The sequence below is a fragment of the Branchiostoma belcheri genome, unplaced genomic scaffold, assembly GCF_001625305.1.
Source record: "Branchiostoma belcheri isolate BF01 breed outbred unplaced genomic scaffold, Haploidv18h27 scaffold70, whole genome shotgun sequence".
NCBI lineage: Eukaryota > Metazoa > Chordata > Leptocardii > Amphioxiformes > Branchiostomatidae > Branchiostoma > Branchiostoma belcheri.
In genome coordinates, this window is record NW_017804354.1 from 574,289 (window position 1) to 589,397 (window position 15,109).

A 15,109-nucleotide genomic window follows, 5' to 3' on the forward strand; every position below is an offset into this window, starting at 1 on the left:
GTCCCCCCATGTCAAAAAAAGCCCGGTCTAGGTAGGGTTAAGTTGCCTGTACTTAGTAATTCTGCCCTAGATCTCAAAGTCGGCGGGTTCTAAGCTATTTTCTGCATCACTTATTTCTTACAACCATTCAGCGCCAACAAAGCCAGGTAGCAATTTTTAAGCAAATATTTCAGCAAAAAAAGGCACAGCCGAGCACAACTTAAATGGTGATCTGAAAAAGGGCAAACCAACATGGCGGACAGTCATGCGATGACGTAATCCCTACTTGATTTACTGGACAAAACCAACTGCCCAATATAGGGGTGGCGCAGTTCAATAGTTTATATTCACTTATTGTCATTGAAATCAACATGTTTTACAGGTGAAAACGGCACAACTCCGGTCCCTCCTCCAAACATGGGTGGGCAGTCCCTGGCTGCTCGTTCTAACCCTTGCAGCTACCAAGGTGGCTCGTACCAAGCCAATTGTTACCCACCCTCCGGCTATGACTGCTGCGCCCAGAGCGACAGCTGTTTCTTCCTGTACAACTGCGCACCTTCCGGTCAGTACGGCAACATGCCCACCTACACCCAGTGCACCGGGAACCATAACTACCATGGTATGGGGTGGACCTGCCTCCCTAGGTGTTAGAGAGTACTCGTTTGGCAAACCCGCAATTTTTAGCTACATCCAATATCGTTGTGCCATTTGCAGTTCCCATGATCTGTTAGTACTCCAAAACTATTTCTGAACGAAGTTTTTTTTCGATCTTACCATTTTAATGAATGATGATATGGCTAAATTCGTGGATATCAGTCAATTTCATTGATGAAATGAATTGACTGATTTCTTAAAATCAGAACATTGTGTAATCATTAGCTTTTTTTTTCTGAAAGATAGCTTGTTGTGCTACGTGCTTTTCCGACCAGTTTGGTCGTGACAGTCCCAGAAATGGTTGACTTATTTGTTTGCTGGGTGTGTAACAATAAAGTGCTTCATAGTAACTAAATATTTGAGTCATGTCATCCTTGACTTACGCAATTAGCCTGAAACCCAAGTTGTACTTATGATGGAATAATGAGAAGTATAAAATGCTGATGGTGATGTTCTTCAAAATTACGATATTCTTGTAGGAACTAGAAAGTCCTCACGCTTTCATGACATTGTATTTACCGATGAGTCTTTGCACCTTTGAACACCTTTAATTTCGCTGTCACTCAGAGCTACATGTCTAATGCTTAGGTCACAATTCAAGAAAGGGGCCCGCTCGGCGCGTGTTCGGTGTGTTTTTTGGCACTACCGAACGGGACCTGGACGGAGACCGGCGGGCTTCCCGACGGCTGCCGGCCTATTTTTGGCCCCGCGCGGTCGCCGAATCGATTTTAACTCAGAGTTAAAAACACTTCGGGCCCCGTTCGGCGAAATACGCCGAAGCGACGCCGTAACCTCACTGCCCGGGACCCGTCGGGCGGCCGAACAGGCACCTGCCTAAGATTATGACGTCACATGTGCTGATCAGTGCATCAGATGGTCAGGAAAAGGGGGTTATAGGGAGCATATATAAAGTCCTGCCTCAGACTACGTCGCACAGTTCACCACGTGTGTGTTACATCGTGTACTTGTGTGTGTTACACCTTGTATTTGTGTGTCAGAATGTCGAAGGGCAAGGGAAAACAGCCGGCACGGATCTCTTGCCAACTTCATAAAACAGATCATAACAGGAATAGAATGTGTCTGACATTATCTCTTGTTACATCATATGCCTTCGTAATAAAATGGAATCAGAAGTTATTGGCATTTATTTTCAGTCCAAATTTCAACAGAAGTAACGATATTCAGTGGTTTTATTGCAAGGAGCTGCCACGGCACACTTCCTGCGTCACTGCTGAAGTACTTCCTGCGTCACTGTTGAAGTACTTTCGAAACTAGGCCCTCGGTTACTTTTGCGACGCACCAGTTCTGCCTGCCTCTCTTCTTCAGCTACCAATGCCAGAAGACCTACTTGTAGGTTGTCACCAATCTCAATCTCAGACGGGCTTGTAAGTTGTTTGCAGGTTGCACTGAACGCTGCATCGCCAACTTCAGTGTACTCTTTACTTGACGTGTACTCTTTACTTGAAGTGAACGGTAGCAGGCAGTGCAGCGCTTATATATGTACCTGCTCAAAAACACGAGAGGAGCCCGTCGGGATCCCGCCAGGAACCCGCCAGGGACCTGACAGCTGCCCGGCCGAACTGTAAGAGCCGTTCGGCACCCTACCACACGCCGCACGGGTCAAGACGGGCGACTGACCGGGCACCGGACGGGTCCCTGACAGAAACCGGCCGCAAAAGTTTATGAATATTAATGAGAGCCGCCGACCGGAGCACAATCAGGCCCCGACAGGGAGCCGTAAAGGAACATTTAATTGTGACCCTGACAGTACGGCGCACGCTCGGCGTCATGACGCCGGCCGGCGTCTACGCCGAGGACATGCCGAACGGGCGCCGTTTCAAATGTGACCTAAGCATAAGATCATCATCTTTACAGTAAGGTTAATAGTACACACATTGTCAGCACACATCCTTAGAACCGACACCCATGACATTTGCCTGATGATAACATTCCTTTAAAATGGAATATCTTTGAACATTTGCAATAACAGAAACAGACAGAGCTTGTCATGCTTCGTCCTAGCAGAAACACCGTAGGAATCTAAGGATTTGTTTTGCTATAAAGTCTATGATATAAAGTCTATGGCAGATTTGTCTGCAGACCTGATAAAACTATACGGTTCATATGTTAGTAGTTTATATGGTTACACCCATAGGATAAAAACTAAGTTGAAGCATTTTATGGGTTGTATGTAATAGTATTATGTCGATGTTGGAAAACAAGTTAACTGTGTTAAGCCCTACCAATGTCGGAAAAAAGAAAGCGATGCAAATTATTGCGACAAAAGGCAGGACAGTTTGTAAAGATAGATTTTATGTTGACATCAAAGGCCTTTATCCTATTATTCGTATAAGGGTATGGAAGTATCGTCTGAGTTGGTGAGCTGTGGGTTTGTGTATCTGTTTGATGTTTGTCCGTACAGAATAGATGGGCAGTGCGTGGATGGGTTGGATTGAAATTAAGAAGTCAAAGGTCATAGTGGGGCAGATAACTGAAATAATCTTTCAAATTGTGATACAAGCACCAAACTTGTTACAAATACTCATGAGACATTACTCTTTTGAAAAAGTACGCGGGCCACTTGATTTGACTTTTGGCGCCCCCTAGCGCCGCTTTTTGGTACTGCAGCCGACCCTCTGGGCTTTGTATCTCCTTTTCTAAACATGCTACAGTCATGATTTTTATGTGGTGGTAAGCCGTTGGGATAACAAAGAAGTGACGTAAATTTGGTGTCTCTAGCAGCTTGCATTAAAACTGCAGGCGCGTTTTTTGCCGGTGCACAATTTGCTCCAAAGAGAGGACGACTTTTTGGTAGGTTGCAGTACCAAAGAGCGCCCTTGGAGCAAATTGTGCACCGGCAAAAAACGCCCCTGCAGTTTTAACGCAAGCTGCTAGAGACACCAAATTTACGTAACTTCTTTGTTATCTCAACACCCCATAAAAATCATGACTGTAGCATGTTTAGAAAAGGAGATACAAAGCCCAGAGGGTCGGCTGCAGTACCAAAAAGCGGCGCTAGGGGGCGCCAAAAGTCAAATCAAGTGGCCCGCGTACTTTTTCAAAAGAGTAATGTCTCATGAGTATTTGTACCAAGTTTGGTGCTTGTATCACAATTTGAAAGATTATTTCAGTTATCTGCCCCACTATACTAGAAATGTTGAAGAATAAAGGGCAGTTGTAGCAACCCACATTGTTGAATGAGGAGTCTTTCATGCATATTTTCAGCGCGATCATCTATATAAAATCGGTTTCAAAAGTGATATGTTTTCCCGCATCCGTTGTAATTTTAGTTTTAGTCTTAGGTTCAACTGACGTCAATTTAAGCGGCATTTCAGGACCCCAAATGTACAGCTTACCACAGAAAATGGCAAAAACAGCAAACAAAAAATTCTAAAAGCCTGCATTAAAAAATGAAGAAAAAAAGCCAGGGGGTATTTCCCCACTCTACCCTTATACCAATTGCAGTTCATTTGGCCCAAAAATGAAGGGATTGAATCCATTTGAAGAAATTGCAGAGGGAGAAGACAGAGGAGAAGAAGAAAGGAAAAACTATTTCAGCGCATACTATGTACGGACTGAAAGATTTATAGACAGTTTTGTTACCGGTTTGACCCCTTTTACTTTGCAATCAATCAATCTATCTATCTATCTATCTATCATCACATTTTTCTCACCTGTTTGACCTTCCACACCTTTCAAAAGGAGTGGCATGACCTCCGACCGACTGCATGAGTCTGTTCTTTCTCTGTGTCTGCCGAAGTGTATCACGTCCAGTTTGCCCGAAGGCACATCTGCTCCAGTTTTGAAGATTTCAGTGCTAGAGAATCGTGTTACCTTCTTCGGCCTTGGTAAATCAGAGATCCGTATGTCACAAACCCGGCGATTGGTTAAGGCCTCATTTATGTAGTACTCCGTAAGAGTACCAAAAATTTAACGTGTATTAATATTGGTGAACAATTAAAAAAATAGCCCATAAGATCGAAAACGTCGTAGCATTGATATTTTTGTAACAAAAGAAACAGCGATGTGGGAATGAAATGTCAAATACAATATCAAATCTACCTTTTACAAAACAATAGATACATGTACAATGTATATGAAATACACAAAAACAACAATCATGCATTTTGAAGTTTTCACCATCTTTTATTTGCCCATATGTCGTTTTTTTGAAAACGCAGTACAGAAAGTATTTAAGAGTCACATTTCAGAAAAAAAGCCAACTTATGTTCCTTTTTTTTACTTAACCAATTTCACCACATATCAGGGAGAATCCATTTAAATGCTACCTGTTGTGACAAAAAAGTTATAAAGAGGTTAAGAACTACGACTGCTTGGTTAGTGTCAAGGGTGAAGGCTGTTTACTAAGGCCATGTTAACCTGATTTTATGGATGACATCCTCTGGGAACCTGAAAACTGATGTGAGCGTACGAAGTAAAAATGTTTGGCAAAAATGTTGCCTTCAGTATGAAATCTACGTAGTCATGAAGGTTGAAAAAAAGACTAAACACACAAGAGTCTAGCATGGCGAATAATAGAGTCTTCATTTCCACTTCTTCCCATGCGCTTCTCCAATTGATTCTCGAGTTTACAACATTAGTATCGTTTTGCAGCTACGATTAACAGTGTGACCGAAACCTTACAAGGAAGGCAGTACCGGAATGAAAAACCTGCTGTTTGTGATTCCATGGTTGTCGCCAAGGCTTACTTACTTCTTTGTACATACTTTTAAGTTTCCTACATTGTCAAATTTTGTACAATGTAGGAAACTTTTTTTTGTCAAGCCTTGTTTTTCGCCTAACCTCATTAGATTTGCAGTCTTCGGAGGATGTGATCCATGAAATTTACTTCCTGTGGCCTAATGCAGAAAACGCTGTTCAAAACGCGTTCCCGAAAGAAATATATTGTTATGAATATCATCGTTCATACTATAGCCATATTATTGTGTTCTTGTGACATTAGCGCAAGTGATAATTGCTTTTTCTGTCCAGTTTTTGTATTAACTAAATGAGTGGTAATTATGTAGCATTGATGACTATTATTTGTTTAATACACCATAGCGCTACACCCTTGATTTCTCTAAAACCAACAGACTTTACTGTTACGTATTAATAAATCGTAAAAAAATCAGGTCTCGGCAGTTGAAAACTGCTCGGTGCAGCCCGCTCATCCGCTCATCTCTACAACAGACAATAAAGGCACAGGTTATCTATGTAGAATAGACAAAATGTTAAATAAACGAAATGAATTGATTTTATTTGTCCTTCACAATCGGTATTTCTTGTAGTCCCACCTACCTCGGTCAAAACATCAAAATGCAAATATTTGACCGACATTTAGCCTACTCTCTCATTGGTCGGACCGCTAATTGTCATGTTAAGTTAGGTTAACCCTACCTAGACCGGGCTTTTTTTGACATGGGGGACCGGGGGGGGTGTCTTTGACCCCCCCTAAGAACTCGCGGACGGTATGTCGTATAACCACCAAATTTTCAGAGAATGGTGTACTAGTGAAAATTTATCATATCTACAATTTTATGTCGTTATGACGTAATATGATGTCATTATGACGTCATTAATGTGATTTTATTGGCCAAAACCGTCTAAATAGGTTTTTCCCTGAAAACTAAATGGTATTCAACATAACTGTATCAAAAGTGTTTATGACAGAATATTATGGTGTACTAAGTCTTATGTTGCCCATAGCAACACCAGTGACGTCATAAAATGACGTCAAGCATATTTAAGATATCCGCCATCTTGGATCATCAATCTTGAATTTTCAAAAATATTTTTTTTTCATGATAAAGCCTAAAATACATTGTTAACATACTAAACACCTTCATTCAAACCTTTTTTGGAAAAAGAAATGGAAGTATTGATGAAATTTTAATGAAAATAACCTGTATATACCTGTTCTAATGATATTGTCCGCCATCTTGGATTTTGGCCAATGACGTCATCAAATTAGCATAAATTATGCATATTTAATGATAAAATTTACATAAAATTATATGGGATGTTATTGATATTAGAAACCATGAGTAACTTGACATAAAACCCAAAAATTCTATTGTTGAAACAAAAAGTACTAAATTTAGCAAAAAATGCCTGTCAGAAACCCGTTGCCATGGCAACACAAAAAATTATTTTGTTATTCCAATGATTAAGTATTGTTGCCAACAATATTCTAGGAAAAGTCACCAAGTTTGGCTGTTCTATGGCTAGCCGTTCAGACGCTAGGTGACATCAAAGTTGCCGCGGGCACTTTTAGCCCCCCCCCCGGTCTAGGTAGGGTTAATTGTGATGGACAATCTGGAAATCATTTACAAATCATTTGCAAATCATTTACACTACTATCTTATCAAAACATTGTACTGGTAATTTCACATAACTTCCCAGAGTTACTACGTATAACATAACGAGGAAGAGGGTTCATGTAGTCTTACCTTAGCAGCGGTTTGTCATCCTGCGACCTGGGGAAGGGGATAAAGAAAGAAAAAATATTAGGACGCAGTTTCCTTTGTGTTGTCAATTACATACCTCACCGCGTCAGGTTTAATCTGTCTGCAATGTCATTATCTACCGCCAGGCGGTGTTTTGGTAACATCATAACCATTGCTGAAAAAGATCGCATTGTCACCCTTGCCATACATTGTACAATGTACAACTGTCGAGCAATAATGATCATTCATTCAATATTCAAACTTTATGTGCAACACACAGAACAGCCAGGCCTTACTGCTTCACAAACTTTCGTCTGTCCTGATTGTCTACAATTAGCAATGAAGGCAGTTGGAAATTCGTGAAACGATTTGATGGACTTCATGTGGGTTCCATAAAAAGGACTATTTGCTAACTAAACATGAATATATTGCCACCATGGTCTCCCGTGCCCTTATGCAGAGCATAGGGTTTGGTGCCCATGTCCTTTTCTGTAGCCATTGGGCGACACACCGTTGTGCAATGCACTACAGCAGGGGGCTAGTCCGCTGGTAGTGCTGTGTGTTTGACCTTCTCACACTCTTTCTTATATGCGCTGAGTGCTAAGCAGAGAAAGAAGTGTGTACCATTTCTAAAGTCTTTGATCTGACCCGGCCGGGGTTTGAAGTCACGACTTCCCGGTTACAAAGCGAGCACTCTACCAATTGAGGTATTGCACCGTCACCGGTATTGATAATGTTATCTAATGTTATATTTGGGAACCTCGTCGTTTTACTGAGTACTGACCGATCTGACAGACGAAGTGGTACTTGTCAGCGCAGTTGGCGTCGTCCCATTTGAAGTTGGCCCAGTCCCACATCCGGCCGCAGTCCTGAGACCAGAGGAAGTTGTCCGGCTGACCAGGAGCCCAGTTAGTGTAGCCACAGTCACTCACAGTCTCACCACGAGACCAGGCCCAGGTTCCTTCAGTCTGAAATAAAACAAAACAAAACAAAACAAAATAAAAAACAAACCAGAAGGAGCCGCTAGCGGGCCCAAACTCATGTCACTTCTTCCCTATCCCAAGAGCTATGTACCAACCAAAATTCGTGACCCTAGCTTGTCCAGATCGCGAGATATCAAAACCGGAAGTTCTGCTGCAGTACCAACAAAAGCCGCCAGGGGCCCAAAATCTAATCATTTCTAGGCCTCATCAAGACCTTTGCACCTACCAAGTTTCATAACAATGCATACTAAGCTTCTTGAGTTATGCTGTTCACAAACAAACAGACAAACGCTACTGAAAACATAACCTTCTTGGCGAAGGTAACAAACAAACAAACAAAACATGAAATCAAATAAAGAACAGACTAAAATGATCGTTGTCTAACAAGGGTTGAATCTTAGAATGGTATTTCTACTAAACGAAGTAATCGTATTTTTTGTCTTAGATTGATTTTAATTATTTAGGCCACGCCAATTTAATTTGCTGTTTCTCGGATTTTTTCAGAAAAAAATATGAATCGACGGGGCGAAAAAAAAACAGGCCCTGATAGCCATAAATATTACAATATGAGCCATGAAGTGAACATACCAGGCTGGTTTATAATTGATTTAAACAATAGATTTTGAACTTTTAATGAAACAAAATGTGTGTGTGTGTGTGTGTGTGTGTGTGTGCGTATGTATGTATATGTGCGTGAGTGTCTATATGTATGTGTATATGCGTGTATCATAAGAGCTACGCCACACGACGCCAACCTAGACATGAATATGTACCTGGTTTAAAATAAAGATCTCGAGTGATTGCCATAGATGCGCGTATGCATCGTGTGCCTATGTGAGTACATGTATACATGTGTGTATGTGCGTGTTTGTATGTGTGTGAGGAAGTGTATGTGTGTGTGTGTTTGCGTGTTTGTTTGCGCGTTTGTTTGTTTGCGTGTTTGTTTGTTTGTATGTTTGTGTGCTTGTATTCTGTACTCTAGATCTCCAAGCAGAGGTTTGGGTTTTGGGGGTATTTTTACCTCTGGGTTTGGTGGGAAAAAATTCAGTGCAAAAGAGAAACCCCGATAAAAAAGCCTAAAAACACGCTAAAATACCCCCAAAACCCAAACCTTTGCTTGGAGAGTATGTATTCTGTACCAACTCCGTACCGCCATGTCGTTCAGTCCGATCCAGTAGCTCTTATGCGGGTCGACCTTGCGGACCAGACCCTCCACGAAGTTGTGGATGGCCTCAGACTTGATGTCTGCCAGCGTCCCGCCGTAACCCTGGCACACCTCCTTCGCTTCATCGTAAGTCCGCTCATATTTGAAGACCAGGTACCGGACACCATTCAGCGCTATTGAACAAGAAATCAAAGATGTCAGACTTTCAGGAAGTAGATATAGTTCGCTCAACCGGGACGGGGGGCGATATCGACTTCAGACAACCTTTGATCCTTTGCTGACGTCACACGTGGGAAAAATCAAGTGTCCGCAGCATTTGGGTCAGAAAGCTGAGGAAGACTGAGTGATTCAGTCGAAAATTCCCGTAAGTGAAATTTATGAGTTCGAGAACAGTTTATATTTTTCATAATGTAATTTACCAACTTAGATCAACTTTCATGCTGATACTTTGCGTTTATCAATTACATCAAAGAGTGCATTATTACTCATCATACGACCACAACCTTAAACAAAGGGTATAGCAGGTCAATCCATGTCAATCAAAATAAAAGCAATCTTCGCCCTCACACTTTGGAACCCAAACATACAAACCTAGCATGGATTAGCTTATAGTGTCACCCATAACAATACTTTTGTCCCGGGAGTGACAAGAATAATGTTTCAGTATAGACTGTACAGGCTTGTTTAAAAACCAGGGTAATACTAGTAGTTTCATTGTTTGAGCAGAAAGAACTGGAGTTTGTTTATTTCTATATCAGAATCACATACGTATTATCACTTTGTGCAGGGCGTTTTTGTTAGTATTGCTAGTGCCACGATGGTGTTCAAAGATCGATAAATGTTCTATATTACGTTCTTCTCTTTGATTTAATGCAAAATCTCATATTTTGGTCTTAGCGTTTCAAACGCATCTAATGGCATTAAAGGCAACCAGTGTACACTGGCTATATGTAAGGCAAAAATGTGATGTCACTGAAGGAGAGTAGTTGCAGGTTTTGTATCGTAGGCTGGTTCTAGGTACTAACGGGTTGTTCCAAAAAAATAAACAGACGCCTCACGTAGTTTGTCTCTGTCATTTTTCAAAGGCTTCAAGTATAGACTTATTATGCAATGTGCTACAAAATGACAGCAAATGTCAATACTAGGCGGATTTCTTCGTTCAAAATATTGTTTGGTTTGCAGCCCTAAGAATTGCATTGGATGTCTTTAAATGCCTTTAACAGTGAGATACGTTCAATTTGTTATTAGGCCACACCAATTTAATTTCTTGGCTAACGGATTTTTCTAGAAAAATAATGGAGCGGGCGGGCGAAAAAAATAGGTGTAGGCATCCTATTATGGCCCAAAATGGTACGATAGGAGCCATGAAGTCAACACACCAGGCTGGTTCAAAATTTAAACAATGCATTTTGAACTTTCAATGATACCACTGGATTGAAAGATGGAATAACTGTAACAGCTAGGAAGAAAAGGACTGTTTTCAACTGTTCAGGGCAAAATATGAGCATTTTGCAGTTGATTCTGAATTTTGATTTTTATTTGCAAATCAGAAAAAATGAAGCGGGCGAATCTGTTAAACAAGAAATTAAATTGGTGTGGCCTGAGTGCAAAACTGTTGTCCTACCTCCTCTGAAGGAGGGGTGGTATCCCTTGTACCGGCGGTATTTCTGACTCAGCTCGTCTAGGTCACCCATCTAGAGATGTGCACATATGAGAGAAAATAAGAAAATCAGCTGTGTTTTGCAGCGGTAAATCAGCTGGTGAAGCTATAACACCAATCTGACTGTTCATAACAATTAACAGTTCGGCCAATGTTTTTTTTTTATATTCCAACATTTCACATTCAACATTCCAACGTTCCAACATGGCGACGGCACCCTCAAGTTATATTAACTTATTTTATGCCACCACCAACACAATCGTCCTGTCATGTACAAATACATGACAGGACAATACTCATTTCACTTGAGTTAAGTGAGGAAAGCTGTGTAAGAGTACTTACCAGCTTAGTCAGCCTCTCCATGAGGGACCCTTCCTGTAAATTATAAGCAAAAAGAATATTAAGATCACAAAAGTTGATGGAAAATGAACGATTTTATTCCTCTGTCATAAAATGCCACTTAATTCTTTGCGTATCTTTCAAATGTGTATGTGTAAACAAAGGACGTATTTGTGGTTCTCGTGTCCTTCATCTCTGGAAATGTTCTGGGCTTCCGTGAATGTATGGAAACTGTACATGTAGACGGGCTCTTATGATGTAACGTTTTGTTTGTTTGTTTGTTTCGCATAACCGGTAAATCGCCTCTACGCGTAACACACCGGATTTGTACATGTACGTACATGTATAAGCTGCGTAAGACCGGAATGTAAGGTTTGAACCACTCACACCGGGAAGGTCCTGTACTCTTTTCGATAAGTGTGGTGGGTTCTTTAACGTGCGTGCCTGGGGTGTGGCTCTCCCCAAACACGGGACCTCCATTTAACGTCCTATCCGAGGGACGTTCCTAACCGAAGCTAGGTACTTGTGGTACGAGTGAAGTGAGGAAAGTCTTGTAAAGTGCCTTTCCCAAGGGCACAAGATCGGTGACATGGGCAGGATTCGAACCCGGGACCTCTTGGGTGTGAACCGAACGTGCTACCGACTGCGCCACACGACCTCACACGTATTTAGTGAATTTGGTGAATTTGGCGGAACAACTTAAAAAAAAGTTGATGATTCGACCACATATAGAAATGTGCTAAAGCGAGGATTTGGGGAGGATATGAGAATCGTAGAAGAGAGAGAAACAGACACCAGGGACGTACGGTACATGCAGCCATTTTGTCATCTTTATATGTCCTACCTGCTCACATTGCACATATTCAAGGACACCACATAATGCCCCATTGTCTCTGCACTCTGTCTGACCCTCTCTCCGCCAATCAAGAATTATTCCGCTCCAGATTTCAGATAATTGCAAAATTCTAGATTTTCCAGATCGTCTTAGATATTATACAAATTTGCCAATAACACCTCTCCCTCTGTCGTCACGTTTTATTACATCATTTTCAGGTTTTCCGTCAAAATCGCGTAAATTCACATGTATACACCTGCCAATGAGAAGAAAAATCACCGTTTCTCGCAAAAACGGACAGTTTAAGAACAAGAAAAAAGTAAAGTGTCTATAAATTATTATCAAATGGATCAGAAACAAACCATTTCATCAGCGTTGTTTGCAGCGATGTCTTCAGGCATGTCTTCAGCTGTAGTACAGGCAACAGCCGCCAGGAGCAGCAGGGTCAGGCTAATGGCGCGCATGGTTCAGTCGGAGATGTCGGACTAGCAGAGCTGAGGAAAACAAAAGGTCGTCAGTCTCTGTTGCCTGTCATTTCAGTCTGTCCAAACAAGCGTGCCAATGTGCAGCGAGTCAATGTGGCGTGCCCTTCGGCTAACTGCGATAAAAGTAAGGGCACGCCTAAAAGCCGGCACATGCTGGCTTTTTTGCGGAATTGCTACCATGGACCTCGGAGGACGTAATCTTTTTTTTTTTTTTTTTTTCTTTTTTGAGAAGAGGCGAAAATCATTGCGCGCGCGGATGTCGGGTGCCCATAAAAGTAATCCCGTTTGGCCTAATAAGGAAAAAAAGAACAACAACAACGAAGCTTCTTGTCGTGGCTATTTTCTTGGCAACGTACAGTACTAACTAAATCGACCCCCTTGGCTTTACACATTTTTCACACATTCGCACATCAGCTCACACATTTTTCTCCATTTGTTTTTAACGTCCTTTTTCTTCGGGGCAAATACCGTGCTATCCATTCACAACAGTTGGGCTAGATTTGCCACCTTTCCCTTTGTTCTATAGAGACTGACCCTTGGCATTTAGATTTAAGCACCCACACCTCGGTGTGTGCTAAAAGAAGGAGAGAAGGATTCGCACGGCAAAAACTCTCTTGGCAGCAAAATCGCGTCCCTCCGCGGCATATTACTCGCGTCGCTCACAGAAAAAAATAACACCGACGCTCAACAAGTCTGCCAAGGAGGCTTAAAAGAAGCTAGGCGGCGGGCAGCGCTTAAAGTGCCGAGTAAAATCTGGTAACGGTCAGGAAATGGACTCCTTTCCTGGTTGGCAGATCTGTGGGTCGTTCTCGCAAACAGACAGAATGTTCTCGATCTCCATTTTGAGACTTTTGCCTTTACATCTCATTAAATCTTAGCCATACGCCATACGCCATACGCCATACGCCATACGCCATACGCCCCGCCAAGCCCGATTTGGCGCCCTGGCTCTAATATTTCTTCGAAATAAAAGGTTTGGGGCAGCCTGGAGTTTGGGCGGCGGATACTGTAGCTGACATTAGGGCTTCTTCCCACAAAAATATCTATCGCTTATGAACGCCAGCGTCTGACACCCAGGCTAATTAAATCTGGGATTCGAGCTTTTCAAAAGTTAAGATGGTAGTCCACCGATGAAACAGCTGTTTGGCCTATAATCGCCATTATCCAGTTGAAAGAGGGTTACCTTTGCATAGACGCATATCGATATGAGTACGTAGCGCTCGCTCATTTAGTACAACATTTTAGTCTACACTGGCGAGTAGACACATTTAGAAAGTACGCTTACCGGAGTTAAGATTTAACGCTAACAAAACAACGCACATCGTGTTAACAGTTTAGAAACAGTCAAAGTAACAAAATTGGGTAATGAAAAACTAACAAAACAAGTTCAATGTGACAGGAAAGTTATTCGTTACAAATTGCCCATGCTGTTTTTATCACCTGTGACAACGCCCCCTTTTCTGACTGGAAACAGTCGTTAACAAGATCAGACCTGACCAATGTTTCTCCTCTCCCATTTTTAAGTTAGGTTCAGAATTTTCATATGTTTAATTTCAGGGTATAGTGTACAAAATATGTGAAAATGAGCTTAGATTTGCCGGCTAGTTTTCTTCTCGCGCCCTCTTTTATTAGCGCCACTGCGGAGGTCATGGAACTGCAGCCGACGCACAGTGCTAGGCGGGACAAGTATCCAAGCGCAAACCTACGCCGACTAAACACGCACCATAACTCAACTTTTACAGTCTCAAAACTGACGTATTCCTCTAACATTTACCACAGGTTCTATCTCGATGCCACGCACAGAACAATCTCTGCACCTTTCTCTAGTATTGTGCAGCACTACTTTGTGCCCGGACTACTTTTGAAACTACGGGGTTCGCCCATAAATACTGTGTTGTGCGGCCTTGTACTGCAGTGCGGGTTAGTCACCTGTTACAACGCCCACTTTTAATGAAAACGGTCGACCACAAGACTCGTGACCAGTGCTTCTCAACATCCGTTTGGGCGTCTTTTCATAAGGATTTAAGTTCTTTAGTGAATTCCCAGGTTACGTATATCCTGACTGCTTTCAGAAGCTCGAAACTTTGACAGATTTTTTTTACTACTAGCTTATGTCTTGAAGACCGCCGGCTAACACACACGCCACGCCTGTACGATTTTTCTTAATAATCCGAAACATGTAATCACCAGACGTGGTGACGGCACACTCAAGTTTTTTTCAACTTAAATTAATGCCGCTACCAACACATGGACAATACAATACTCATTTTCACCTGAGCGAAGTGAGGAAAGCCGTGTAAAGTGCCTTTCCCAAGGGCACAAGATCGGTGGCATGTCAGGGCTCGAACCCGGGGCCTCTGGTTCCTAGTCGAGAACGCTGCCGCTACGCCACACGACCCCACGCAAGCCATGCACCGTGTTCTCAGTTTGAAGAGACAATTGAAACTATCAAAGTGAAGTGGGTAATAACATTTAAAAAACTTCAATGTACTGGGAAACCTATTCGAAATTGAACTGCTCGTGCCTCCTGTACGGTTGCACGGATTTTAGTTACCTGTGACAA

The 15,109-nt window shown here is 42.1% G+C and overlaps 2 protein-coding genes across 2 annotated transcripts in view; one reads left to right on the plus strand and one right to left on the minus strand.

Moving 5' to 3' along the window:
* Window positions 1–988, plus strand: part of LOC109484835 — a 4,557-nt gene extending 3,569 nt beyond the window's left edge. Inside the window, exon 6 of the mRNA XM_019788192.1 lies at window positions 362–988. Coding sequence (XP_019643751.1) covers window positions 362–630 — 269 coding nt within the window. The 3' untranslated portion in view covers window positions 631–988. The remainder of the gene's footprint in view (window positions 1–361) is intronic.
* A 6,095-nt stretch (window positions 989–7,083) lies between these two features.
* Window positions 7,084–12,525, minus strand: LOC109484788 (C-type lectin lectoxin-Lio2-like). The gene is made up of 6 exons (XM_019788152.1): window positions 12,424–12,525; window positions 11,230–11,262; window positions 10,852–10,921; window positions 9,213–9,400; window positions 7,864–8,047; window positions 7,084–7,109 (listed from the first exon to the last, which is right to left on the minus strand). The coding sequence occupies exons 1-6, from the start codon at window positions 12,523–12,525 to the stop codon at window positions 7,084–7,086; spliced, it is 603 nt and encodes a 200-aa protein (XP_019643711.1).
* Between the last annotated feature and the right edge of the window lie 2,584 nt (window positions 12,526–15,109).